General features: G+C 43.1%; 3 protein-coding genes across 4 annotated transcripts; all 3 read left to right on the top strand.

The window, feature by feature from the left end:
- The first annotated feature begins 982 nt into the window (after positions 1-982).
- fas (Fas cell surface death receptor) lies at positions 983-9,349 on the top strand. The gene is made up of 9 exons (XM_080781905.1): positions 983-1,099; positions 1,991-2,109; positions 3,547-3,678; positions 4,390-4,504; positions 6,460-6,536; positions 6,662-6,775; positions 7,060-7,124; positions 8,304-8,322; positions 8,448-9,349. Exons 1-9 carry the CDS (start codon positions 987-989, stop codon positions 8,747-8,749), a joined length of 1,056 nt encoding a protein of 351 aa, XP_080638031.1. The 5' UTR covers positions 983-986; the 3' UTR covers positions 8,750-9,349.
- Positions 9,350-10,969: 1,620 nt separating this feature from the next.
- LOC308328161 (proteasomal ubiquitin receptor ADRM1-like) lies at positions 10,970-12,420 on the top strand (the record flags this gene model as incomplete). Its single annotated transcript, XM_080781892.1, has 2 exons — positions 10,970-11,032; positions 11,146-12,420. Exon 2 carries the CDS (start codon positions 11,173-11,175, stop codon positions 12,418-12,420), a length of 1,248 nt encoding a protein of 415 aa, XP_080638018.1. The 5' UTR covers positions 10,970-11,032; positions 11,146-11,172.
- Positions 12,421-13,860: 1,440 nt separating this feature from the next.
- Positions 13,861-24,268, top strand: itprip (inositol 1,4,5-trisphosphate receptor interacting protein). 2 transcript variants are annotated; one of them, XM_080782202.1, is made up of 5 exons: positions 13,861-14,012; positions 16,969-17,227; positions 19,475-19,837; positions 20,242-20,394; positions 23,321-24,268. In XM_080782202.1, the coding sequence occupies exons 2-5, from the start codon at positions 17,021-17,023 to the stop codon at positions 24,257-24,259; spliced, it is 1,662 nt and encodes a 553-aa protein (XP_080638328.1). In that variant the 5' UTR covers positions 13,861-14,012; positions 16,969-17,020; the 3' UTR covers positions 24,260-24,268. The 2 variants fall into 2 exon arrangements, with proteins under 2 accessions (XP_080638328.1, XP_080638329.1); XM_080782203.1 differs by having other exon boundaries at positions 20,242-20,376.
- The last annotated feature ends 451 nt before the right edge of the window (positions 24,269-24,719 follow it).

Genomic DNA, 24,719 nt, shown 5'->3' on the forward strand with positions numbered 1-24,719 from the left:
TTTCTCCAGCTTTTCTTGAAGGTGAAGTTGCATCAGTCAGTCGGCATCAGTTGGTAAAAATCCAGCTGACGCAACGGATCATATTCAATGGACTTCAAAGCTAGATGCTTTAGTTTACGTGCATCAGTGTCCTTGGAAAAAAAGAGTTAATTATCTGGCCAAAAACAAATTTTTCTTTCTCAACTTTTTATGAAACACAAAAATCATTCTCTTGATGTTGATCAAGCATGCTTGCCTGTGTGATGTTATATGAGGTAAGAAGAAGAAGAAGAAGAAGGCATGTGGGCCTACATTTTTCTGGGAAGTGTTACGGACAGAAAAGGACACCCATATAGCGGCTCTAGAAGCCTCATACTGTACATTGCTTGAGGACATTCAGTCAAACAATGGCTTCAATTGTATTCATTCCTTTACTATTGTGTGGTTCTCAGAGTAGGGTTAGCTTGTAGATCTGCTGATATTTAAAAAATAAATCTTGAAAGTTTGTGAATTTGGATCTTTTCTTTTTTCCCCCTGAAACCTTGTAACAGGCCTACAAATCTTGTATCAATCTTGGATGGGGGTCCAAGACCAAATACATATTCATTTAGGGGTTCTACTTCTAAACATGAAAAAGTTTGAGAAGCAGTATTCTATCTAAAGAAGTTTTTTGAAGTCCACCGGATGACCTCTACCCTTCTCTCTAAACCACCGGTTCTCAAACATTTTTGGCTCAGAGAGAAATAACTTTTGCATAGGACTACTGCTCCCTTCAATGCAGTCAGTGGTCCTATACCGCCATCTAGTCGTAACTTATGGTTTTGTAGGCTACAGTCTATGAACGTGAACAGTCAACGGTGTATTTGGTAGAAGAAGAAGGGACCGAAAGTAACTTCTCTCTTCCGCCAACAAAACACAATAGGCGTCACCAGAATCTCTTTGGCGTCACTTTGGAAAGTACTGTGTTATTATTGTTCGTTCGTTCGGTCGTATACAGTATTTCCTGTATGCTCCCCAGATCAGATCTGGCGTCCACCTCATTTTCTAACATCAACATGATCGTTTTCTCAGCCAAAGAAGTTCCCATTGTTTTGATGTTCATATTATTGTCTTGTATATGGTGAGTAACGATTCTTATACACACTTCTTAGTTCTTATGCTGTACAACTTACAAGTTCGTTTATATTCTGAATCAAAGGCTAACTCTGGTCCATAGCTCTAATGCGTGCATGGCAGAATCGTAGAAGCAGTAGAAGGTTATGAATCAGAGCTAAACTAAAGGCGAGCTATTTTTAACGGCAGAAAATAAGACTGACTGCGTTTTGTCACTTGCCTTGGTTCAATTCATGAAGTTGCCTAACTACGGTAATTGGATCAAGACTATCATGTATTTTTTTTATCGAGTCTAACTTTTTAAGTATATAGCCTTAGGCCTATTATAGCCTATATTATTTGCAGGAAATCCAGTTTTGTGGAAAGCATTTCTTCCCATGCAGTTTAATTTTTGTTCTCCCTTTTTCTCTGTCGTCTGTCTGTCTCTGTTTGGCTCTTTCTTGTTCTTTCCTAATCCTAATATGATATAGTGTCATAGTAGTGTCATACATAGTAACATATGATATATACACACACACACACACACACACACACACACACACACACACACACACACACACACACATTAATGTGTAAACAGAGTGGTGTAATATTGCATTCAAATATAGAGGGTATGCGCGTGACATCATCATCAAACCAGGCAGGAAGTTATGCAGGAAGGCCTACTGAGTGGCAAAAAACTACTTTCTGGCCTTGACAGCCCATACATCCACACAGAAAAGTCCTATCTGATTGCATTAAACAACATTAAACAATGTTAAACTCACTTTGCCTGTTGCTTTGCCACTCGATGTGCCATTCACTTTAAGCATGCGCATACCCTCTAAAGTAGGTAAAATTCACTTTAAGACACAAACGGTACTGCTTCCACTGTTAAAACATCTCCTCTGTCTCTCAGGACCCTCTCAGAAGCAGGTGTGTACGACCGTTGGTCTCTGTCACGCATCAAAAGGCAGCAGTCTTGTCAAGATGGTACTTATGAACACGAGGGAAGGCAGTGCTGCTACTGTGCTGCTGGTAAGTGTTTTGCCCCCCACGCCTTTGGTGTGTTTAATTGTCACAGTATGTGGAAGTTGTCCTCTATTATATATTTAACCCATCCTAACTATTAGGAGCGGTGGGGAGGTGCCAGTAATACAGTGTCCCTATATTTCCCTAAAGTCTTTGTTTTAGAGATGTTATGTCAATTTTAATCAGCAGTCATGTTTTGTGTAATACCCAGGGATCATCACCACGCTGGCTTGTGGTGTCAATTCTTTGGTCAAAATTTCCATTTTTGCCATGGACATGAGTGGACAATAATATTATCAGAAACACAGAGAGAGCAAGCCCTACTGGTCCATTTGGTTACATTTGTACACTCTCAGAGTTAAGTGGGTCCATGCTAAAACAACATTTGTACTAGTTGCACTCCTAAATATGCTATATGGTGATGTCATAGTAGTAAGTGTCATACATACCAGAGGCGTATCTACAATAAGGCGAGGGCAGGCGTCCACTTGTCCAAATTCATTTCTGGCCTGGCCAAAATCCATACAATGAGAAAAAAAGAGGACAAAAACAAGACCTGAGAACTGTTAATGGACAGCTGATTGGCCGTTGTGGTAGAGCGCGACCCTCAATCACCCATTGTAATGTAAATGAATGCCTTTCAGCCTTTGTATATGCTACTGTCTGGCAGGTATATCTCTTTGAAAACCTTTAGTGCTACGATTGTGCGCGGGGAGACTACAATTAACACATCTTGCCTGCCCAAAACGTAATTCCTGGATACGCCATTGATACATAGGCTACTGTATGCTGAAGAAAACCCAGAGACTTGGCATTCAGTAATCGGGTATTATGATCCAAATAAGAACATTATAATGGTGTGTAAAAAGCAAAATCTAAAGTTTGCCACAGACGAGACCAAGGCCCTTATTTATCAATGCGGTGTACATCCCATGTTGATGACCTGACCCCTGGGAATACCACTAATGTCACCATGTTACATTCTGTCTGTGTACGAACATGTTGATGACCTGACTCAGGGGAATACCACTAATGTCACCATGTTACATTCTTTCTCTCTCTTGGTTTTTCTTCTTCCTTTGTTTGCTGTCAAGCTGACTTCACGTCTTTGCTTTCCACTACAGAAATGTTACAGATAGAAATACTCACACTTATACTTGGGCTATGATATGAAAGAAAGTGATCTGTTGTTTAAAAAAAAAAACTTGAATAATTAGGATTCAGCATTTAGTTCCATTGAGGAACAGCAATGTCTGTGTTGGTTAACCTACCTATGTGACTATGAGCACCAGTATGACTAATAGGAGTACCAATAGGGGCGCTGTTGTTTGCCTATAAATGACACGCCCAAAATTGGAATACCAGGGTTAATGTGGAGAATATCACGACTCTGGGAGCACGCTGCTTTAATGAGGTTGTTGAATATGTTTTCATACTGTATAGGTCAGCGGTTGAAGCAGCACTGCACTGCCATTGCAGACACGGTGTGTGAGTTTTGTGACGATGGGTCATACAACCTGCACCCTAATGCCAAGCGTACCTGTGAACCCTGCACATCCTGCTCACACCCCAATGGTACTGTACTGTTATGCATGGGTCATATCACTCTACTCTGTGCTTTAGGGTTTCCAAACTTGTGGTCTGTGAGCATTTGGGCCCGTAATTTAATGGCAAAATTCTACGATTATAATGATAGTAATGCAAAAGAAAATGTCATGGTTTGTTTTCTTTGAAACCCTGGGCCTGCCGAGAAATGGGAACGAAAACTAGTTTCACCCACTGTTTTACAGTGGTGTGGCAATAAAGATGATTCTGACGTTTATTGATTAATTTCTGACGTTAATTCCATTGATCGAGACAAGAGCACAGTCTGAAAAGGCACGTGGCCCTGGTTTGTGAGTGTGCCCTTATCCCGAAAAAGTTGCTCTAGGTTTATCTGGCTCCTTTTCCACCAAAATAGGTACTTAGGTTCTAGAACTGGTTCGGTTCTATATTCTGAGAACCTTGCACAAACCGGCGGCCATTTTCTTTTGTTCCAGTTCCAAACCAACTTTTAGCGTTCTGAACCAATTCATTTTCAGTGGAAACACTCTGGACTGGTTCAATATTAGGCTGGAAAAAAAGAACAGAACCAGTTCAACCATGGTGGAAAAGGGGCCTCTGTGTGTTGTAGTTGGGAAAATCTGTCCAGGTCTTCATTTGTTTCTATACTAGACACTAAAACCCTGAGTGTTATTTTAACAAATACTATATAACCAATAGTATGTATTGTCCTTCTCTGTGCAGCCGGTCTAGAGTCAGTGGAAGCCTGTACCATCTACAAGGATGCAGTATGTCAATGTAAAGCGGGTCACTACTGTCCCACGGGGGGAACCTGTATCTTATGTCACACTTGTGATGAGTAAGTTCCTCTTCTCCGTTGTCTGTCTGTCTCGTTTGTCTGTCTGTCCGTCCATCTGTCCGTCCGTGTCCCATTTTCCACCAAAATAACTTTGGTTCTAGAACAGTATTCTAGATTCTTGGAACCTTGGTGCTTTCACAGAACCGGCGGCCATTTTTTGGTTGTGGTTCCAAACCAAGCCCCCAGTAAGGCTATCCAACATTGAAGCTGCCACTACCTACTGGCGAAAAGAGGAACTGCAACACTTTCATGGAGGTGGACAGACGTTCATGACGTCATGTGCGTCAGCTAGGCTAGGCTAAACTTCCGCTCGCTCGAGCCATTGAGTTATAATTGTACTTCCGGCAGTCTTCCGGGTGCTTCAAAACGCCACTGAGCAACTTCCATTGAAATGAACAGCTTGGGGGCGGGGCTATCGCTCCAGTTCGGTCTCTATCCTTTTATTACTCTAGGTTCCAAACCAACATTTAGGGTTCTGAACCAATTCATTTTCAGTGGAAACATCCAACATGGAATGTAAAATAGTCTAGTCCTGATTATAATACAACCCAGTTTTTTAGGATATTTCCATTGGGAAAAAAACTGTCTTATATTCACACCAATAGAGGGATTAGGCGGGGGGGGAAAGAACCGAACCAGTGCAACTGGTTACTTACACACAGCATTGGATCTCAAACTTTTGCATGTCAGGGACACCCAAATGGACACATTTTAACCTGTGGACCCCCATTTGAAAAGATATGCCAAGGACCCCTGTAAGGGCCAAAATGACCACTAATGCTGAACACATCTATGTAACCTTGGGGTGGCGCTGCTGCTACATAAGCGTCAAGTGCACAGGCAGGGTGAGGGAAGGATTGACCCGGAAGGGCAAACGGCTTTGACCGCAGGTTAGTCAACACTGTGAAATGGTTGGAGCGAAATGTTTGTTTGTTTCAGTCTAAAGTATCCATTGTCTGTATCTGTCTAATTATGGTTTATGTTTATACAATACGCAGATCTGATGCTGTACACGACTCTTTACATGGTGCAATAAATACGTTAAAAGCCAATGGAGAGCTGCCTGTGTGACGTTAATGGGGCTGACACACAGGAATAAACATCACGGCATTAGAATGGCGCGTCAGTCAGGTCCAGCTACGGGATCAATTCCTTGAGAGATCCGAGGCTCTCATAACCCCCATTAGACACGGCTCTAGCATTGATTCTGAACCATTTTAATTTCTACGACCCCCAGCTTGATCTGCATTAGGTCACAGACCCCCATTTGATACCATTTTGATCTCTGGGACCCCCGATCTACACTGTATAATTTGTGTTCATTTTACTCTTGAGAGTTGCAGACACTTAAAGGGGGTGTCAGTGATTTCAGTCAAAAACCCTTAGGTTTCGTTTTTGCCTTGGGACACAAGCTTTCATCCAATCAGGATAGAGAACAAAAACGAAACCTAAGGTTTTTTGACCCCCAGGGGTTAACTGGGGACAGGGAGGAACTCCTTATATGGTCAGCACACTCTATAGTAGAGAGGATTATCACAACAAAACAAAAAAAGAAGTGATATTTGAATTAAGTGAAATCACTGACTCTACCTTTAATGGTCCATTTGGTTCCTATAGCTATTCTATCAATCATTTAGCCGGGGTCCCCCAGGAACTCCCCAAGGACCCCTGGTGGTCCTCGGACCCGCCTTTAAGAACCGCTGACATGCAGTATACAGCATGCATGATTTTTTTTTGCGTTCTTTAAAAATAATAATAATTTTAATCTAAATCTAAATCTGTTGTGCTGGCCAAGATTGGGAGCGGCCTAAGAAACATGTTTAGACACATGACATAATTTATAACACAGTCACATCTAGGATGTATATAAAAATATAATGAAAAATAATAATAGTCCAGAGCCATTCATGACTTTTACGAGCAATAACTAAACAAAACTTGTTGTTGTGTTGAAGCTGTGGTGGTGCTGAAAAAATCAACGTATCCTGTTCATCGGCCATCAACACAGTCTGTTACGAGGACAAGCCCCAAGGTATGCTTTAACAAAACAAAAAAACATGAGAGCTTCAGTTCAAATTGTATAGTATTCAATAAGTACATTATATATGTATGACTTTATTATTGCAGCCTGACATTCATATACCTTTTGTCTTCCAGGTGGATCGAATGTGGCAGCTGTTATTGTCCCAATAGTCATAATTCTACTTTTAGCAGGATTGGCTATTGGTGTATTTTATTATATAAACATGAAGAAGAACAGAGCCTACAGAGGTAACCATTTTGCAGTTGCTATTCTGCTATACCTAAAGTTACTGCAAGGGAGCACCAGAACCTCTTGGTTTCCTCATCCATGTTTCTGATGTTTTGATGTTTTTATGATTACTGTTTTATAACCTGTCTGTGAAGCACTTTGTAACATGTAATATGTTTGGAAAGGTGCTATACAAAATGTATTAATTTATTCATTCATTCAACAGTGATGATATATAAATTACATTCAGTGTGTTCAATATGTCTGAAATATTGTTATGTAATTTTACTTCACGTATCATCAGACAAAGCAGGCGCAACTCGACTCACGGACGATGAAGGGACAGAGATGACTGAGAGGCGAACTGAGGTGAGTTCTTCTCCACGGCCACTCATCATTCTATTCCAGAAGCATCTGCGAGATTTAGACCAGAGATAAAGATCTGAGCGCTCAGAAAATACTGGAGGAGAGGATGTCAAATAAACTTTAATGTGCTGCAGAGATTGAAATTGCCACCATGTTTTGACCGGACAGGTCATCATCAGGGCGAGAACTAGACTAACAAACATACAGACCCATTATTAAATGGTATCAAATCACATGAACCATGCAAATGCTTACTAACAGTCAGTTAGTTACAATTATCTCGTCCAAAAACGCATGTGCATTCAACAACATACTGATTATAATCAGATGAGCACAAATCAATTAACACACACTAAGGATTGGAACGCACGTGAGCCTCTGCAAGATGTTGAACATTTAACCTGCTATTGACTTTAATATAGTCACTATACTACTTATCTGCTTAATGCATCTACTTGTTTTTTGTCTTTCTCGTAATATTGGCATAGCTGGCAAGTTTTGTTCATGGAGGTAGGTTAGTTAATATATTAATGCCTGGTGTCCTGGTAGTGAATGTGCTTGTGTTACTGCATGTATCTGCTGCTCTGTTGTGATATTTGTCTAACACCTCATCATTCATTTAAGTTATTACATGGCTTTATTGCAATTTAAAATATACAATTCAGTCATTTTGCTGTGATATACTGTAAGCAAGGTAAACATGATTCTGGTCTGTCAAGCATATGCTAAGTATATGCTGTAATGTATAACAGACCGCTGTTCTGTCTCTGTTTTACTTTGCTATGGAAGCTTGTAAGTCCAATACATTTTATTTTTAGATCAAAATTTTGTGTGAAAATAGATTTAGTTTTTAAGTAGCCATGTAATAAGTGGTATAAATAGTATTGGCTACATAGGTTCCACGCAGTAGATCTGTGTTGTAGATTGTAGATGCAACACATTGCACCACGATGTGAACTTTTGAGCTTGAAGATCATTTTAGCTATTTTTAACACAAAACGACAAACCCCCAAATCGATTATTTTATTAAAATATATACATTTTTGTAATCCATTACATCGATTAGCTTGATTAACTACCACAACCCTAACTACTGTAGTTTACATCACACATCCCTACAGCTCACATCACTTACATGTGTCGGTCAACCTGTCTCACCTTTCTTTTCTTTTTTTCCCCCAGGAAATGCAGCTTCTTAAAGGTACGTAAAAAATCTCGGGTTAAGATTACATTCTGCTGTTTTGGACATAGCTTTATATGCATCACCTAGACAGAAACGGGCTTGTCATGCCAAGCTTTACCCTACTATCCCTCTGTCTGGATCAGGTGTGGATCTGTCATGCCACCTCCACAACATCGCAGAAGAGGTGGGATGGAGGGATATGAAAAAACTGGCCCTCGGGAGCGGGATCTCGCTCGCTGTCATTGAATCCCACGAGCAGAACCACCTGAATGATGCTGTGGAAAGGACATTCGAACTACTGGCACGGTGGGTGGAGAAGCAGGGTTCCAAAGCTCCAGAAACCCTGGTGCAGGAGCTAAGAAAAGGTGACCTCAATGGAAAGGCAGAAAAGGTGATGGAAATAATTAGGAAGAAAGCACAGGCTGGGAACAACCAAGGAATCTGAAGGAAGAGCCGCGGGCGTCATGGATTATAGCCATTACTTTACAAAGTTCTCAGTCATTCAGAAATAGTGTTTGTTGCTGGTCACCGGTTTCTCATTGAGCATGGCTGCTAAACTGATGGATTTAACCCAGACCTATAGTAGTAGGTCTGGGTAGTAGTATATTCTACCCTCAATCCAGGAAAGCATCTGTGTCATTTTAGATAGCAACACAAATGTTTATTTTTATTTTTATTATTATTATTTTCTGTTGAAAACTTCGGTTATTACTATTAGGGATTTTAAAGGTGTTTTTACAATCGGCCTCAGGCCTAAATGGGTAACTGGATATGAACTGTTACCTTAGTATGAATAAATTGCCAGTCTCTCCAAGTCTTTCCCCCCAAACTAGAAACACTGCATGTCGGTTGTATGTTTACATTCACGTCATGTATATTTGACATGACGTTGAAGCTATTCCTCCAGGGTCCTGTTTCACGAAACTTGGATAAGAGATTAAGCCTCTCTGTTTGTTTGTTTGTTTGTTTACTTTGTTGTTGAGAGATTTTTAATTTAATTTCAATTCTTGTCATTTGTGATGTAAATGAAATTGTTTTGACTTGACTTAAAGCTGTTCTTGTTCCGTTGTTTACTCAGTAAACTTTACTGTATATATTTTAACATGATTTCCCATACTACAGTCCATGTTTCCTGTAGTATTTGGGTGCAAAATCAGCGAAGTGCCCTTTTAAAGACATAGCTCTGGACATGACATGGAAAATACTATGCTATGTGTGTTACACATTATGTGTAATATGGATGTTGTGCAAAACTATATGAATTTAAAAAAGACTTGAATGCTTCACACATTTCTTTTGAGAGGCGCTAGCCCCTCCTATAGTCTTACACAAACATCAAGTTCCCATTGATAATGAATGGAGAATTTACATCATATGTGGACGAGCAAATTGGCTGTTTTTGTCCTACACAAAGTTAAATTCCCATTGACAATGAATGGATGATGTATGATGATCACTCATCTTCACACAGGTGTGTTTTGTTTAGGGGCGCTATATACTGTACAGCTTTTGACCCCACACGTCTCAATATTTGCCATTGACAATGAAAGGAGAAATTAGGTCAAATGTCCACCAAATATGATGTAACTTTGTGGGAACAGCCATTCTGATTGGCCAGTATGAGATGACGCATGATGATGTACAATGATAAGAGCACCCCTCACTTCACACGGGTGTGAGTTTTTCTTATTGCCAATTATTATTTTGTCGTTATGCCAAATAATTCCTGCCTACACATTTCTGTGTTGTCACTGCTGTTCTCACCTGTACCTTTGATTTCTCAGGTCTCAAACATTTCCATGGCAAAGAACCCTCAAATTGATCTGTGGACCCCCATTTAAAAATGTTTGTGCCAGGGGCCCAATAACAGGAGCCTCGTAATCAAATGTTGTACTGCGGACCCCTGGGAGAACCATTGCAGTCTAATGCATGCCAAAATGAAAACGTCAGAGAACCGCTGCTATTTATCAGTCAAAAGGGTCTGGATGTTGAGGACAGCAGGGCCTCACCTTTGACCAGGAGTCAAAGCAGCTCTTGTGGTACACACAGAGGCAAGCCAAGCGAGCGATGGTCTCCCCTCGCGCCAGATCGTCCAGACAGATGCAGCACTCCCCGCTGTCTTTGCTGAGCACGTCTATGTTGTGAGGCAGTGGCGGAGGCGTTACACAGCTCAACAGGTGATCCTCCTCAATCGTGCCCTCCGGGAAAGGCTTGGTGCAGAAAGGACAGGTCATGTTGGCATTGGCTGGTGGTGGTTGACAGTACAGGCCGATCCAAGCCTCTGACACCAGTGCTGATGATGTTGGTTTCTTTCAATATGCCAGAAAAGCTATCTTCTCTTCTTTTTCGATTCTCTATTCTCTACTATTTTATGTTCTCTTCTTTATTACAGACGTCAGATGTTTGTTACAGAGGTTATGTTTGTGACGTGTTATTCCGTGATCAATAGACATCATTAATCAATCAATCTCCTCTTTTTTCACCTCTCTTTTCGGCTTCAACACTGACTGCAACGTGCCATTTACTGAAAGTGGCCGGTTTCACCAAGCTTAACCAATTAGAGCAACATGTGTTTCCATAAATGGCATAGCTGGTGACATCACCATAGCTGGAGACAGACCTAAGCGAGATGGGTGTCAGCTGGGATGGAGCAAGAAGGGTTGCCAGGGACCAGAGCAAATGGAGGGAAATCGTCACCCAATGTTCCAATAAGAACAGGAGGAACTAAGTAAGTCTACGTACGGTGACATCACGGTGCGTCACAAATTATCAGTATATAATGGGACCCCTGAGCACATGACAATAATAAATATGTTTCATATTTATTGATCTGTATTCTAGGTTATTACCATTGTCACTACCGAGAACATGTCAGGCCCTCTCTTTCCCAGCTTAGTGTCGGGGGCCAGGGGACCCTCCAGTAGGCATCTGGTGGAGTTCCGTGCTGGTAAAATGACGCAGAAGGTGGGAGGCACAGTGCACCCTGACAAACGCAAAGGCGTCGTCTACGTGCAGCACTCCGACGACTCTCTCATCCACTTCTGCTGGAAGGACAGGACCACTGGCGACGTGGAGGACGATCTGATCATCTTCCCCGACGACTGTGAGTTCAAGAAAGTGAACAAGTGCACCACGGGACGGGTCTACGTGCTCAAGTTCAAGGCCGGCCCCAAGAGGCTGTTCTTCTGGATGCAGGAGCCCAAGACGGACAAGGACGAGGAGAACTGCCGCAAGGTGAACGAGTACATCCACAACCCTCCAGGAGCGCCGGGGGGCGGCGGAGGCGAGCTCTCTGCCCTCGGAGGCGAGGGCGCCCTGCAGAACTTCCTCGAGAACATGAGACCCGACCAGCTGATGCAGCTGATATCGTCGGGGCAAGGCGGCCTGTCGGCCCTGGGGGCTCTAGCGGGGCCGGGCGGCCTGGCCAGTCTGTTGGGAAATGGAGGACCAGCCTCCAGCAGCAGCTCCTCATCCTCGTCTCGTAGCGTGTCCGAGTCGGCATCTCAGTCCTCGGGTGTCACTCCCTGGCTGAGCACACAGGCCCCCACCTCCTCGCCCGCAGCGCCCGCTGCCTCTTCTACCACCTCCCCTACAGGAGGTGGCCTTACTCCCTCTCCGTCCGCTGCCTTTGCCTTCGGCCAGACCCCCAACACCCCCAACCCGCCCATCCAGCTCAGTGACCTGCAGAATATCCTGGCCACCATGAACAACAACGGCGGTTACGCTCCGACTGCGCCCGCCGGCTCCCAGGGATCATCCGGGGTGGACCTGACAAGTGTGTGCACTCCAGAGATGATGGCTCCTATACTGTGTAGCGCTGAGGTGCAACAGATCCTGCTGCCTCTCCTCCCGTCTGGGGAGTCTCTGCCGCAGAACCCTGAGGAGATCGGCGACGCCTCTGCGCCACAGTTCCAGCAGGCCATGGGCTTGTTTGCCGTGGCGCTGGCTTCGGGCCAGCTGGGTCCTCTGTTGGGTCAGTTTGGTCTTCCGCCGGAGGCTGTTGACGCTGCCAACAGAGGAGATCTGGATGCTTTTGCCAATGCTGTGGAGAGCAGTAATAAGGGTTCTTCTAAGGACAAGAATGATGACGACGAGGACAACATGAGTCTGGATTAGGTCTAAATATGCTCTCTGCTTCCTCTCTTAACATTTAACTTTCTATTTCAGCGCTTCCCACGTTTATCTCGACACCCAAAGTAGAAAAAAATAAATAAAAGTAGAAAAATATAGTCTGAATGAATCACTTCAGAGGGAGAACTATTTAAGATATAATGAAAATAGACAAACAAAAATGTGGAAATTATTATTTTATTCTTATATTATCTCAACTAAATCTTACATTTCTGATGTTTTTACTCTGTTTCTATAAGAACATTTCTGGAAATCTTTAAAAAAAATGAAAGAAAAATAAATGGTGGAATTTTTTTTTACCCAAAGATGGGTCATTGTGTCTCTAAATTTGGGGAACATGTTCTATTTGTTTTCTATATTACTAATCCCCTAAGGAACTCTCCCGTTGCTGCAGAGCAGTCAATACAGAAGGCCATGGGTGCCATGTTGCTGCCAACTGTACAAGATGGATGCATTTAGGCTCCAAGCATAATAGGAATGCCTGCTGTTGCCACTTGCCAGTGGGTGTCATGTTGTTGCCTATACCTTTTCGACTAGAAGAAGCAGAGTCGGACAGACCGCTGACAAGTGGCCAACCTGTGACACCAGTCGTCTATGACATATCTATGATATATGACTCGGCGCTAGCCCCTCCTATGTCCAGCTTTGAGGGTTTGTGTAAACACAAACATCCTAACACAAACATTGAATGCCAATGACAATGAATGGCCAGTTCTGAGTGAAAATACAAACATTGAATGCCATTGACAATGAATGGCCAGTTCTGAGTGAAAATACAAACATTGAATGCCATGGCCAGTTTTGATTGCTTGTGCAAACACAAACATTAAATGTCATTGACAGTGAATGGCCAGCTTTGAGTGTTTGTGCAAACACAAACATTGTGTAAACAAAAACACTGAAGACGATGGTAAGGACGGTGTCACGGGGCAGCCCGTGCCCTATACACACACACACACACACACACTGATTAAGGACATTGCACGCACTCATACACCACACAGACTGGGTAGTGGGGCAGACAGGTCCATATAATCATATCATATAACGTCAATACTGTTGATGTATTATTTATTTATTAAAACGAAAACGTGCTGCGTGATGACGTGTAGAGATACACATCGATAAAAGCCAATAAAAATGAAGCTCAATAATATAATAATAAAGATAACTTATTATTATTATTATTATTGAATTACTTATTTTTACACAGAAACATAATGTGTGTCTTATAGCATCATATAGCATCATTTAAATGCTTAATTTGTAGTTTTAATGTGCAAATTAAACTTTTTTTCCTCACTAGAGGGTACTCTTATTTTGAAGAGATCGTCAACCGGAAGTCTTAAATCTGTTCATTAGATCTGTTCACTAGACGCTGCCCTCATGGGCTGAGACTGTAGACAGAGTGAGAGGGATGTGAAGTTCTGTGAATTTTAGTATTTCTGTTGCTGTTGCCCCACCTACAGTCAGGGTGATTCTGGATGGAAGTTTAGTCTGCTCAACTGTGGCGGGCGGTAAAACATCACGATGACTCTTCACGAGCAACATCATCATTCATCACAAAGGAGTAGAAGGTTAGAACTTTTTTAAATAAACTTTCAAAAGTCACCCTCAGACTTCTTATGTATCATATCATTTGAATGCACATAGCCTATTTCAGCCTGTGTGACTGTGAGCTGATGTCCATGTTTGACCAAAACATTGTGGAATCCTGCATGATCTCGACCGCGGTCGAAAAATGATGATGATGATTGACCAAAACATAGTTGCCATAGTATGTTCGTGTTTACCCCATGAATCATCAGTCTAGAACGGTCTTTCCGCCGTCTTTCCATGATGATGATGACTATACGTCTCCTTTATTTAGTTTCCAAGACAATATGCAGCCAATAGGACTTGGCATGTTTGTGATGACAACTGTAAAACATTTGAGTTTATAAACAACATGGCCTCAGAAAAATATCATTTTCGGGTATTTATTATTCATTTTCTTGGTCTTTCTTGGCGTTTTGTGATTATGGACACACGTGGACAATAGTTGGAACTTAAGAGTTACTGGTCTCTCTTATGCTATATATTATGCTATTTAGATTTGATGTATAGGCCTATTTTGTGTAACATAAAATCGAATTATTTTGGGGCATTTTCTGGCTGAAAAGCACAGATGCCCAATGCCGAATACATAATGATTTGGTAGGGTTGGAAACCACTGCATTACTGGAAGTGGAAAGCAGTCATCATATGGGTGAGAATGTTTGGTTTATTGCACATGGCTCTGTCTGTCTGTCTGTCTGTCTGGCCTCATGTACCCTCATCTGTCTGTCTGTGTGGCCTCATGTACCCTTGTCTGTCTGTCTGTCTGTCTGTCTGTCTGTTTGTCCCTGGAAGAGAAACCTCCAGCACCAAAACTGCTCATTACAACATGCCTATCACAAGCTTATTATAATGATGTATTAATCATTTCATGAAAAGCATCATCACATCCAAACTAAGGGTGTAACGCAAAGGCTAGCAGATGTAATGTAGTGGCGGAAAGTGTACTTACTGTTAAAGTACCATACAATTACCAGGTTCTTTTACTTTATCTTTGCAGTTTTATATTATGAATACAAAACGTGCATTAACCACACAATAAGCCCTATGTTATACGAATACACTGGCTATTTGAAAAGCTGATCTACAAGCTCACAATGTGTTGTGAGCTGGTAAATCAGCTAAGTTTGAGTACTTTTGCTTTGGTACTGTAACTATATTTTGTAGTGTTTCTGTATTGTGCTATTGATACTTTTACCTAAGTAAAATCAAAGCACCCCTTCCACTAGTACAACAGTGTAATCTAATGCAGTTGTTTGTATTGTTAACAGGAGGAGGGACCTTATTATGTCATTTCCTTCCCTTTACTCTAGCCTATATTGCACTGTAGTGTATATGGTGTTCCTTCTTCTGAATATGAAGCATAGTCATACTTAAATTACAGCCTCTTTAGGCCAATGCAGATTTACTCAAGTTTGAAGTAGCCTACTTTTTACTTCACTTGAGTATTACCATACATTTGTTCGATACTTAAGTAGGCCTACAAAGTGGGAGCAAGTTTCTTTCACCACTGATAAAATATTAACAGGAAGTAAAATGACGATAGGCATAAATAAATTGTACTCTGTGAGAACTTCTTGGACAGGGCTTGTTCCCCATTCTTCCTTCCTGCGCAGTTTGATACGGGCACAAGAATGCGTCACACAGCCCACTGGCTCTATTTATAGAGGCGAGGTCTGATTCTACCCCCCCCCCCCCTTTACAGGGTGGAGAGCAGCTTTACAGAAATAGTTAGACATTATTTTAATTCTGCAGTTTTTTCCACATAATTGGAAATAGCTATGGGAATGAGGATGAATGAGTTCTACAAGCTCACAACGTGTTGCAATCTGGCACATTGTGAGCTAGAACGGCTATTTTCACAGAAGAGATTTGGTATAGACATTCCTCTTAGAAATTCTAAGAGGATCTAGCATAGAACCATGGTGCACCCTGGTCAACTAAGTATATCGTCTCTGTCGGGTGGAAACCCGACAAAGGTCCAAAACTAAACTTTTCAGGATTCAAATTCAATGGCAGTAAAAGTAGCGGATCTACAAGCGCCCAGCATCAAAGGTATAGCAACGTTGTTTTGATTGATTGATTGAAATCTTTATTAACAGTTTGCAGAATTACAGTACATTTCAAGCACAAACTCAATACAAAGACTGTTAACTGTGAGTGGACGACCCAATTAAGCCTTACACTTGTTTACAACAGGGTCCACATTGTTCAATTCATCAAAACATTTAGAGACAAACAAATAGACACTTCTATGTAGTTAAAGAACAGAACAGGAATTCATCATATAGGAAGCGAAAAGGGAATAAAATATATATACAGTGAGGGGAACAGGGGGATAAAAGAAAACGAAAGACAGAGTGTAGGGTGCCTGCACACAACACCATGCGTTGATGCCATGTGTGCATATGTGCAGGCACCCAACACCACGTCCATACAAAAACATAGTACAATCCATAGTACAAAGACAGAGTGTAGGGCGCCTGCACACAACACCATGCGTTGATGCCATGTGTGCATATGTGCAGGCACCCAACACCACGTCCATACAAAAACATAGTACAATCCATAGTACAAAGACAGAGTGTAGGGCGCCTGCACACAACACCATGCGTTGATGCCATGTGTGCATATGTGCAGGCACCCAACACCACGTCCATACAAAAACATAGTACAATCCAGATAAAAATTCAGCTTTTACAGAGGCCAGTTTCGAATTGCAGCCATCCGTAGGTTCCCTTTGAGAGCAGTTTTGAAGGAGCCAAGGGATTCACATGTCTTAATGACTGTTGGTAGGGCGTTCCACATTTTGGTCGCATAGGAGTGAAAATAATTTGTATACCTCAAGCAGTGAACATTTAGACATGTTAGGTGTAACGGGTCTACATTTTAAGTTGCCTGTTGTACTGTAATACCACTTTGACTTTTGTTTTTCAGATGTGTTGACCGTCCCACAATGATGAGGCACATGTAAAGAAGAAGAAGCAGCATGCAGGGAGCCATAGTGCGAGTGTGCATGGTGGTGGCCGCTGCCATCTTGAACCACCCGCTGCTCTCCCCCCGGGAGAACGCCAGCCTCCCGGAGCAGGACCAGGAGCTCATCGCTCGCATGAAGGAGCACGAGGAGAGACTGGAGGAGGAGCAGGAGAGGCTGGAGAGGGAGATCGCTCTGCTGGACTCCAAGCAGCAGCAGCAGGCATGGATTACACTTCTCTGTCTGTCCCGGTGTCCCCACCACTTGTTTTCAGTCATTTGGACTGAAAACAAGAGTCTTTGTCTCGGCTAGCTCATAGGGCTCTAGGTCACGATTACAAATTTAAGTTGCCAATTAATTGTCACACAAATGATTGCGATTAGACGATTATGTAATAATTGTGACAGGTCTTGGCTCTCTCTGAAGAAGAAGAATTGATCAAACTAGCAATATAATACATGTTCCGGGGGGCACGGTGGCACAGTTGGTAGTGCTGTCGCCTCACAGCTAGAAGGTCCTGGGTTCGATTCCCGCTCGAGACGCTGTGGGTGCTGGCGGCGTGTTTCCTCCTCCACGTCATCGGTGCCCATACCCGAGGCGGGGTTGGCGAAAGGGTCCTTCTGTGTGGAGTTTGCATGTTCTCCCCGTGTCCCTTAGGGTAGGTACCCTCACAAAAAACATGGTCTCTAAACTGTCTCCCCTGGCCAGCCGGGGCGCCTGATGGAGGGGAAAGGAACTGGTTGGAATAACGTGTTCCTTCCACGTGCTACGTCCAACCAGGGAAACTCCCCCCTGTCAGGTGTAAGGGAGCAATTTGGACACTCAGCCATGAAGGAAGCATGAGTTCAAATCTGTTGCTCTCCCCATGTCCCCCATATATGGGGACTAGGTTGGCGGAGGGATCACATTAGATAATTGACACAGCACAGGGATGAAAAATCGTGGGATAAATAATATACCTGTAGGTAAAAATGTGTTCCAAAGTGCAGAAGGAGGAGAGGGCCTTGAAGCAGCACAGACATTTTAAGCCTTTTATTAGGTGCTAGTACACATGTTCAGAAGTGTCTTCCATGGAAAGGTCTCAGGATATTTGATGAATCGTGACATGTGCGTAGGACAAGGGTATTTTGTCTGTCCTGATGAAGGTCTAACAACCAAAACGTCGACTTTTTGGCAACATTTTTGGCAAGTTTCCGACAGTGCGGGTCCTTTTCTTTGTTTTTCAAAGATTCCATTTTTAATAAGACTAGTCCTTACCCGTTCTGAATATATGAACAGCAAATATATATATAGTAAATATATATATATATATATATATATATATATATATATATATATAGAATATTAGTGGTCCATGACATGAAAATGTTTGAGAACCACTGCTCTGAAACAACATTGGACAATGATGTTTGACAGTCAGCTATATTGTTGTTTATTGTAGATTTATTTTCGGATTGTGTGAGTTAATCTGGCCTGTTAACATTTTCATAGACCTGGTTGCTTGTTTCCCTCTCAGTCAATGTGGCAACCCTGGTGATTTCCCAACACTGTTGTGGTTCCGTTCCTATGCTAATGTACTGTAGCCTAGCAACAGCTAGGAGAATGCAGTAAGCTGCTGCCGTTTAAAAGTGTAAAAGTATTTTGCGCAATTTATGTCCCCGAATGTATGGATATGGACTTATGGCGCCATCGCTGCCTCTTTCTTTAGTAGAAGTGTTGACAGTTTAGCCGCGTCCCTCTCACACACGCACGCGCACACACACACACCGCCTCCATGTAAAAACAATATTTGAACAGTGAAATACATCGGTAAAATCGGTAAAATGTAGCCTAGGTTCATTCTGGGAGCGTGCAGTTTTTGTTTTGCATGGAGAGATGTGTGCCAATAGTGTGGCTCGTTCAGAGATAGACGACAACGGCTGTGCTGTGTATTAGGAGACACACACACACACACACACGCTGCGCCAAATTGTATAGGGCACATTTTGTTGTGTTGCAGCGGTAGCTAGAGGAAGCATGCCAGTGGGGTAACGGTGATAACGGTGGCCTGTGATGCAGGTGTCGCTAAGGGACGGAGGTGCGAGGTTAATCACTAATAAATTGATTATTAATCATTAATGTGTCAAATGGGAAAAAGGGCTCCGTTAAGACCTCCATATAATTATGGTCCATGCCTGTGGGAGTGATGCGTACAGTGAATGATGAGATAATGCTCTGTCAGTGACATTCAGACAGACAGACATTCAGACATTCGCTGAATTATTATTTAGATGATAATACCAAAACATCATCATTTGACATAGCATCCAGTTTTTCACTTCCTCTCAGCTACTCCCTGTAGTACCTCTGCATTACACTTACCCCCATGAGAACCACTGGTGTGGAGGACTCCTTAGTCCTTTCAGATTGGAACTTGTCTGGACTGACGAAACGGTTCAGTCACAAGATCATTTTCTTGCTTTAATCCAGGAGACGGAGTGGGACTCGGACTACGGCTGGTACTTCTGGAGCACCCTGTCCCTGGTCATCTTCCTGACCATCGAGGTGTGCAGGGTGGATCTGGCTGACATGGTGGAACAGTGGCCCGTGGACGATGAAGACACCACCAGCAGCAGCAGCTCAAGGACTCTGGTCTTGGATAAGGGCGTCCTTAGCGGCTTCTGTGACCGCTGCGCGCACGCCGTGGCCCACGACAACTTGAGGGCGCGGGAGTTCGTGGAGGGCTTCGCCGACCACCTGCTGGAGTCGCTGAGGAGCGTCTGCAGTGACGGGGAGTCCCAGATGGAGGTGGGAGACTTTGTGGGCGTCGGAAGCATGTTTGAGTCCTGGAAGGTGAGCTTCTGTATTAGTATTAGGCCTGTCACAAATTCTCACCATTGTTGCATAATTGCCTGATTGCAGTTTGGGCAGGAACCCCTTTTGGTGTTTTAAGCATTATGTTATACTTTAGCTATTGAAAAATAGCAGATCTACAAGCTCATAGCGTGGCACCGAGTGCCTATTACGAGCTTGTAGGTCTGCTATTTTTGAAAAATCGTGAAAATGTATTGCAAATATATTCTTTCAGATCGAATGTTTTTAGATGGGGTCGGCGGCCAATTACATATAACTTTTGGGGTCCTTGACATGAAACATGACATGAGACAGTTTTAAAATGTCCACGTTGGGCCTAAAATGGGTTAATGACAATTACAAATCAACTAATATTTTATTTTCATGATGATCACGACTCTAAGGTGAGCAAGCCGCTAAGCTGTGACCTCCTGGTGCCGTTCTCTCCGCCGGAGCCGTACTCCTTCCAGTTCCAGCCGTGGTGTGGTGCCTCCGGGGATGCCGTGCCCCCAGACATGCATGGCTACGGCAGGATTCAGGTGACTAGGGGTGTAACGGTATATTTTAACAGCGATACCATACGAATCACGATGCATGCAGTGGCGGTGCGTCCATAGGGGGCGCTGGTGCGCCGCACCACCATGCCCACCCCCTCAATAAAACGTGAATAAGAATGACTGAGAAACGAAATCTACAGCCTGTAATTTATTTAAAATTAGCAATCCAGAAAGGTTAATATTATATAATATAAGTTGCCACTAACCAAAGGCAGTGTTTAAAAGTTGTAATATACTGCCACGTTAGTATTATGCCTCCATGAAATGTCAAATGTTATTTACGTTGTATGACGTTTCTGATTAGTTAGTGTGTGTCACGTGTTGGTGCGCGTTCATCTGGAGCTCTCGATTCTCAGCACTGAAGAGTAATGCATTGCGGTACACATGTCTTCAATACAAACTATAGGAAGCCACTGGGTCGCGAAATATGTGCGATCCATGACGTTATTCACACCACAAAACACTTGGGGGCAGCATACACATTACAGCACAGTTTGACATAGGGTTTACAGCCACAACAACATACGCTAGAAAAACGAGGGATGAGACAGATGAATGGAGCCAGGTAAAGTCAATATAATAATAGTTTAATTCACTTGCATAATGGAAAAATAAGAGGAAAAATAAAACTCTGTGAAATCACTGCAGAAAACACCATTTGAGAGAAGGACACTGCAAGAAAAAATAAGAATTAAAGAGCTGGGTCCAGACAAACCTGATGTAATCATCACAAATGTATGTACAAAAAGTAAAAATGAAGCCATAAGGTGGCAGAGTCATGGCTTTGAGGGTTCTTTTATAAGGACGTTTTGTTTATTTTTTTGTTAATGTTAAAGCCACTGTAGCAAGGTCATGTGGCTTTGAGCCATTGCACTTTTTTATGGCACTGGTCCTTCTGTCTCAGGTTTGTTTCTTTAACCCTATATGAACCTTTTGTTACATTTTGATGTATTTAATAAACCTTAGACAGGCTCCCTTAGTAGATATATTTAATAAACTTTAGACAGGCTCCCTCAGTAGATATTTAATCTATGATACCTAGTGCATGTTTTCTTGATTTTGTTATAGCGCCCTCCCTAGGACAAATGTCACCGGCCGCCACTGGATGCATGGTTGATATTGGTTCATTCATGGCGATGCAATCCAATGATTTAAAATCAATACAGTAACTATTTGGCAAGGACATGAAGTAAGTCTGTGTGAAATGTGTGGATAGTGCAGGTGCAAGGGAAACATTTATTATTATGGATATAAATAAGTAAACACTGGCCGCAGTTACAAGCAGGCTGATCATTCTGAATAAATACTTCAGAATAAAATACTTCGGAAGTAAAAAAAATTGCTGCGAGTTTACATGGGAAATGGTCATTCCGAATGAGTGTTTACAAGTAGATGTGATCGTTATTTTTGAGAGAGAAAGAGAGAGAGAGAGAGAGACGGTCAGAGACTGTTGAACACACACACACACACACACACACACACACACACACACACACACACAGAGCAGTAAACGGGGGGGGACGACATCGCCTTTATCAACTTTTCGCTGTGCGCCACACAAGGCTATTGTGGGTTACTTTATTTGTGATTCGTCACGTACATTTTGTAAGTAAGCGCTGATCTACAGGCTTGTAGATCAACATTGTCCCATCTGCGGTCTTGTACATTGCTAAAGCATATAATGCATTGCATAGCTTATCTGCACGATACACCATCGCCGCATCATTATCACTAGATTGATTGCAGCTGCTCATCAATGCAATTAAACTGCAAAGCCGTTATGTTTCATGACGTTTTGGTTGCAACTTGGAATAGGCAAGTTATAGCCTATAAAAGTTTAAAGGGATAGGATGGACATTATAGCGATAATAGCGTATTATTGGGACTGTGTGTGTGTGTGTGTGTGTGTGTGTGTGAGAGAGAGATTACTGAACAGCGGACTGACGGCATTCCGTCCTCTCTCTCCTCCGTCTTTCCGTGAGTCCTCCGATGCACTGTAGCCTACAGTAGCATTACGCAATCCAGATACATATAGGCTGGCTATAATATAACCTATATCAAAAATGTTTGAAAATTATCAGTGATCATCAACTCGGGACGGTTGGATCTTTGAACACTCACAGATCAGGGGGATCATCATCACTGCTGCTGCTCCACGTTTCTTTTGTGTGGATTTCGGAGCTGCAAAATGGGGGGTTAAAAGTCCTCATGTAAACGTGGCCATTGATTCTCTGGCAAATACATGTATTAACACGTATGGACAAACCCCCCCCCACCTTGATATGAACACAGAAATGAGAGAATACACACATTTATCAATAGACTATATAGAAGTAAAGTAATTAAACCCCTCTTCATTTTTAAGGGGCCCCTCCTATAAATGTTTAATGTTTGTGTTGTCTGAATGGAAGGAGGTAGGACCCGCACACCATTCTTTTAGTAAAGGATTACTTTATTGAAAAGAAGGACAACGTTTCGATCCAAATGGATCTTCGTCAGGTCAGTATGACCTGACAAAGTATGTTGTCTGAACAAACATTAAAAATGCCATTGACAATTAATGGAGAATTTACTTCATAATGTGTCTGAGCAAATCGCCTGGGTATGTCGGTGGGAACCCTTGGCCAATAAGGGACCACCATTCTTGATGATACACGGTGATTAGAGCGAGTGCCCCTCATTTCACACAGGTGTGATTTTTCTTCTTAAAATTGCTAAATACAATGTACTTACAGTACCATTGATACAATCGATTTTTTGCATTGTGAAATATTTCTATACTGATTATGTCCATTGCAAAATGATACGATACAATGCAAAGTCAAACGATACGATATGTTGCTGTTTATATATATCGATATACTTTAGATTTTTGGAATGAAAATTTATATTTAGATACATTTACTGTATCGTTACACCCCTACAGTTGACCACAACCAGGCCCGGGGAGACCGAGGCGGGTGTGTGCGTGTGTGGTTCCGTCAACCTGGGAGAAGACGTTCTCTGTCTCCTGCACAGCAAGACGGACGACGTGCCCGGACCGACCCATAGCCCTGAGGAGCTGCTGTGCTCCAAAAACACCTCCTATTTGGCCAAAGATAGAGTCATGAAGTGGTTTCAGGTTTCCCTCACCAAAGCGTGGGGGCGCATCTCTCACAAGTACGACTTTGAGCTCGTCTTCCGCGACCTGTACGCCGCCGGGGCTCTGAAGGTCCGGTTTCGCTCGGGGAAAGTCGTGGTGGTGAACATGGTCCCCGCCGTCCGGCTGGACGACACCGACGTCTACTTTGTCTCGCATTTCCCCTCGGACAGCGGCGGCTGCGGCTCTCCGGACCCGTACTGGCCCCTCTCCTTCGCTGTGTACGAGAGGAACCTGCTCAAACATGTGGCCAAAAGCCTGCCAGATAATTCTTGCCACTTGCACTGCCTTCAGATCGCCACGTTCCTGCACAGGAAGCAGACGGGACTCACGGGCAAGTGTGCGCTGACCAACTACCACGTGAAGACTGCCGTGTTGCACCTGCTGTTGACCGAGAAGCGCTCCCAGTGGAGCATGGACAACGTGGAGCACAGGCTCCGGGACGTGCTCTGCTTTCTGCAGAGGAGCCTGCAGGAGAAGAGACTGCATCACGCGGTGGTCGGGAACCGTCGCCTGCCCGCGGAGGTCCGTGTCCCCGAGGCGTTCCGGACGTCGGCGCCCGTCAACCTGTTCCGCTCTCTGGTGTTGCAGAGCGAGAGTTACGCACACGCCGTCAGACATTTGCAGGAGATGATGAGGAACACACCTGCGCTGTTACAAGAATACACGCCCCTCTTACCCAATGGAGATGCCTTCCACAGACCACACCAACGGCCGCCAGCCTAGGTCTTGTTTATACTCTGTTGCACGCTGGTCTTTGTGTAAAAAGCAGGTCGACAAGCTGCACAATAGGCTCTCTATTCACATATTTTGGAAAGAACTCTTCCTACTTCCGGCCTGGACGTCTTCCGACTTCCTTCACAGGTGTTATCGATGGTACTACGTATGTTCCATTCTGGTCGAACACCAGTGGGTCTCAAAGTGTCCTTGAGAGGGTTCCAAATGGCCCCATAACTTTAAAAGTTATGGGGTTCGTTGAAATAAATAAGAAAGTTTTAGAACCACTGCACACTAAATAGAACAGAGCCTTGATTAGTATCATCGGTAACACCTCTGAAGGAAGTTGGAAGAGGCCCGGAAGGAGTTATTTCCAAAATGGCATACAGTATATGTGCATAGAGCCTAATGTGAGCTTGTAGATCTGCTATTTACGGAGCATGATACCGGAACACAACTAAGTATCAAT

This window comes from Protomyctophum bolini (genome assembly GCF_963924005.1).
Source record: "Protomyctophum bolini genome assembly, chromosome: 14".
Classification (NCBI taxonomy): Eukaryota; Metazoa; Chordata; class Actinopteri; order Myctophiformes; family Myctophidae; genus Protomyctophum; species Protomyctophum bolini.

Bases quoted from the DNA above. Each gene is read 5' to 3' on its own strand.
- fas (XM_080781905.1), top strand. From the start codon at position 987: ATGCTCCCCAGATCAGATCTGGCGTCCACCTCATTTTCTAACATCAAC. The intron at 2,110-3,546 runs GTAAGTGTTTTG...CATACTGTATAG, and splicing joins GTGCTGCTACTGTGCTGCTG to GTCAGCGGTTGAAGCAGCAC. The intron at 6,537-6,661 runs GTATGCTTTAAC...TTTGTCTTCCAG, and splicing joins TTACGAGGACAAGCCCCAAG to GTGGATCGAATGTGGCAGCT.
- itprip (XM_080782202.1), top strand. From the start codon at position 17,021: ATGCAGGGAGCCATAGTGCGAGTGTGCATGGTGGTGGCCGCTGCCATC. The intron at 17,228-19,474 runs GCATGGATTACA...GCTTTAATCCAG, and splicing joins ACTCCAAGCAGCAGCAGCAG to GAGACGGAGTGGGACTCGGA. The intron at 20,395-23,320 runs GTATATTTTAAC...ACACCCCTACAG, and splicing joins AGGTGACTAGGGGTGTAACG to TTGACCACAACCAGGCCCGG.